Source organism: Ips typographus, linkage group LG12 (genome assembly GCF_016097725.1).
Source record: "Ips typographus isolate SLU linkage group LG12, UJ_Ityp_2.0, whole genome shotgun sequence".
Lineage (NCBI taxonomy): Eukaryota > Metazoa > Arthropoda > Insecta > Coleoptera > Curculionidae > Ips > Ips typographus.
In genome coordinates, this window is record NC_138433.1 from 6,941,843 (window position 1) to 6,946,038 (window position 4,196).

The 4,196-nt window shown below is 36.4% G+C and overlaps 1 protein-coding gene across 1 annotated transcript; it reads right to left on the reverse strand.

Annotated features, from left to right (window-relative positions):
• Positions 1-375: 375 nt before the first annotated feature.
• On the reverse strand, positions 376-3,994 carry LOC145736750 (uncharacterized). Its single transcript, XM_081991159.1, has 2 exons — positions 3,444-3,994; positions 376-3,373 (listed from the first exon to the last, which is right to left on the reverse strand). The coding sequence occupies exon 2, from the start codon at positions 1,076-1,078 to the stop codon at positions 629-631; it is 450 nt and encodes a 149-aa protein (XP_081847285.1). The 5' UTR covers positions 1,079-3,373; positions 3,444-3,994; the 3' UTR covers positions 376-628.
• Between the last annotated feature and the right edge of the window lie 202 nt (positions 3,995-4,196).

Consider the following 4,196-nt stretch of genomic DNA (forward strand, 5'->3'; position numbering starts at 1 on the left):
TTGAAAATACAAATTATGTCATCCACATATCTTTTTTAGAAAATTACCTTGTCAAAATAATGACAATAATAATTTACTTTTCAACCTAAAGTTAGAGACTTGCAAGTGTTGTCTGCACACGTTGAAACGTCATCTCTAAGGGCGTCCTTGAACCCTCACCGGATATGATTCGCTCATCATGCACTGTCCAACTGAACAAATTTTTTCAAGATTTCTTAATGACTAAAAAGAGAAAACAAATTTGAGTCCTAACCTAACCCAATTCTTTTTGTTTTTTATTATTTGTGAGAGTTAATACACCTTGTTTTTACTCCAGATTCTTGGAGTAAAAACAATTTTTTGTGTTTTTTTCTTTGCAGTTCAAAAATGCAGTGGTTTAGTTAATAATAATAATAATGATTTATTTAGCATAATGCTATATACAAAAACAATTACAAAGGGTATAAAAAACTTAAAATAAATTTAAAAAATACATAGGCATCACAATATAAAAACTACAAAAAGTGTTCTCTAATTCTTCTTCTTCTTCTTCTTCTTTAGCCTATGTCCATCCACTCCTGAATGTAGGCCTCTTCCAATGATTTCCATGTCCGTCTATCCAGGGCAGTTTGAAACCAGTTTCTTCCTGCTATCTTCTGGATGTCATCCCGCCATCGCTTTGGGGGTCTCCCTGCATTTCAATTTCTTCAGAAACTGCAGAACCACCGAGGCGCGACATTTCGTTGAGAAGTTGGGACGGTTTGCGGTCTCCAAGACTTACTTCTGAAAGTAGTTTTCGTAGCTTTTTCTCGCTTGATTCTGAGTAGATGTCAATCAGCCTGCTGCGGATTCCCTCATATTTGTTGGTTGCTGGTGGATTTGTTACGAAATCTGCGACTTGTGTGAGTATTTCTGTGTCCACTGCACTGACAACATAATTGTACTTCGTGCTATCGACGACTATGTTGGACAGGTCGAACTGTGCTTCAAGTTGAATAAACCACAATTTGGGGTCATTTTTCCAAAATGGTGGGAGTTTGATTGAGACTCGATCAACTTGACGGGCTGCTGGTTCTTGAGGTGGTTGTTGTTCGTCCATTACCGATTGTTTGAGGTTGAGGGGTTTGAAATCGGCTGTACTGACCTGTAGTTGTTGTTAGGCGCTTGAAATTGTCGGGGTCACCATTTATGGTGTGGTTGGAGTTGTTGAAGGAGAGTTGATGCTCAGTTCACTAAACACACCATCAATTGCGTTTTAATGTTTATTCACCTAAACTTAACAACTAACACTAGATGGTAACAGATTGAGTTTTATTGTACATTATTTGTAGAAAACAGTAAAATAAAATAACAAGTACAGATACACGTGTTGTGTGTGACGTGATCGTAAGTGGCGGAACCAGGAAAGCTGTCGGTTGACTTTTTGTCTTTCATAAGTCAAGTGTTGACTGAAATGGCAGTATTGACTCAAGACAGATGTTTGATGTCTGACTGTTGGGTTTAGATAACTGACATACAAATTCGTGTAAATATGCCAAAACTTTATTGTGAGTATAGGGGTCGCCACAGCACCTTAATCAAATGCTATGCAGTCAATTTTAACCTCACTTCAGGTCAAAACAACTTCTACAATTTCTAGGATAGGTAAATAAATAGGAAAGGACTCACTTTTAGTTTCTTCTTTCCTGGTTTTAATTTCTGGTAAACCCGTCTACTGGTAAACCGGACTAGAGGCCGACCATTTTCTTCTCTTTTTTTTTACATCACACAACGACTTGGCACGTTGTGATAGTGGTTTTTCTTATTGCCTTTTTGCCCACCTGGATATATGCAAACATCCGACTCGATTGGACCAAACGTTGCGGACAAAAGGGGCTGATTTAATACTCCGTTCGATTTACTTTTGTAACAACTTTTTTTTAATAATAACAATTCGAAAACAAACGAAAAAGAACGGTACAGGTTTGATTTTTACATATAAACAAAAACAAGCGCAATCATTCGACAACGACATTCGACAGAACCCCGACATCCTTTTTAGCAGCGTTGCCACATTTATTAATTATTTACACATTCGTCCACTTACTTTATAAGTGCATCTTGCAAATTAACTAATCCACAGACTATACATAATATAGGATCAGTAAGAGAAATTGACTTACTATGTATACAAGCATGAGGTTTCTGAAATTTGAATTCTCTTAACCGCCTAATAACCCTTTCCACATGTGTCCTTAAACTAGCAATTCGCTTGGTAGTTAGAACTTCTTCTTTTGAAAGTTTAGTACCAGTAGTAACACTAGGTGGTCTAACTAAAATACATCCTTTCTCATTCAATAATTTATCAATATTTTTGAAACCCCTATCCGCCATTACAATCATGCCTGGTTTTAAAACATCCAAATAGCCACTGTTTTCAATGATTGTTGGATCAGATGTCTGGCTACCAAACCCTTTTGATATAAACTTGATATATCCATCAGGGGTAGATGATATTAGATACTTTATAGTATTTGCTTTTTTCATGTTGATATGAAATGGAAGATGGGAAAATGGTATTTTATTTAAAATTGCAAGAAACTTGTTCAGTGAGACCTATTTCCTGATTATATCAATTGAAACATAATCTCCTTCGGTTTTTCGTAAATTTGTCGACTATTTTATTATGAAAATCCTGTACATTTTCATTGCTATTATTTTTTTTAATTTCTAAGGGGAGGGGCAGCTGCCCCTACCTGCTCCCCCTTGCTGACGCCCTTGACAATCCACATGTTGTTTTTTGAGATGCCGATGTATCGTCTTGGATTTGAATTTATTTTTGTCATAGTAACTTTAAATGATAATGACGCATTATTTTCACTGTCTCTAAGTTCTTCACTTGATGATTGAACAGGTATAGCGAGACTCTCAGAGGACGACTGGGATAGAATCGGGATGTCTTCTGATATATCAGAATCAAAAACAAGTTTCTTTTTTGGCAATTCCGTCTCACTGAAATAACCTGAGACATTTTTAAGGGTGCAGTTGATGTTTCTTTGCATTGGGGCCTTAGTGGAGAACAAAACTGATGTGTTGTTTGTGGAGCAACTTGAACTCCTTTGCTTCTATAATGGGGTTTTGCCCATACTGCAGCATCTTTAGTGTCACAATGTACAGCCCGTACATTGCTTGCAAACTGTTGGCTTGCATGTTCATCAAATCGTGCCTGTTTTTGAGGAATCTCTGTAATTTCTATATTGGGAGATTTGGAAGTTCTACTAGGCACAGCCTTTGATGTCGATGGTTCACTTAACATTGTTTCATAAAGATTTTTATGAGGAACAACAGTGCTTCTCATTCGTTTCTTGCAGGAAGTCATTTGCCATTCCAAAAAATTCTCCATGTTATCTGGCAACTGGAAGAGACAAAGTTTTGTAATTATATAACTTCATTCTCAAACTAAAAACGCATTTGGTGATACTTACATCAAAATGATCTTCACATATAAACAGGCTACTTTTGAAGGAAAGAGTGTTTGGGTCTCGTCCTGCAGCTTGAAACCATTGAATTCTAAGTGTTTTTTCTGAAGGCACTTGGATGAATTCTTTATTGGGGTGGGTATGGAAATTGTTTTTGCAAGCCAAAACAAAGCACCATTTTCGATTTTTACTCTTTTTGCAAAACAAAAAACTTCACAATAAATAAGATACACCTCACTTTCAGATAAAAACAAGCAATACACTATCAAAACAAAACACTAATAAACAAATCCAGTCGCCAGTACGCCGTTTGCTGTTTGGCTTTGGTTTGCTTTTTTTTGTTAGGTTAGGTCCCCTTTGTTTTGAACAATGGTAGTGTTGCCACGACGGTCACCTGAGATATGACTCTTCGATTTTTTCAGCTGTTTGTTTGTATTTACTGCTGTCCAACGAAAAGAAATTATAAATTGTAAAAATTTTATTTGCTCTATTTTGTTTATGAATGACGTTATAAAGTAACCCTCAAACGGCAACACTGACAGAAATTCACAAGGTTAGCTTAGTACATTTTCATTCAGTACAGTTAAAATTCAATATGAATTGTACAATCAGTTTACGTCTCTATTGTACTGAGGAATTTCGACAACAACGCGCTGCCTGATAATCTACGTCACATAGCAGCAACTACGTAAGCGGAGTTTTTGCGGGCAGTAAATTTCCGAATTATTGTTTTGCGATATACGTGGTAACAAATTGTTA

Coding starts and splice junctions, on each gene's coding strand:
- LOC145736750 (XM_081991159.1), bottom strand. CDS start 1,078: ATGGACGAACAACAACCACCTCAAGAACCAGCAGCCCGTCAAGTTGAT.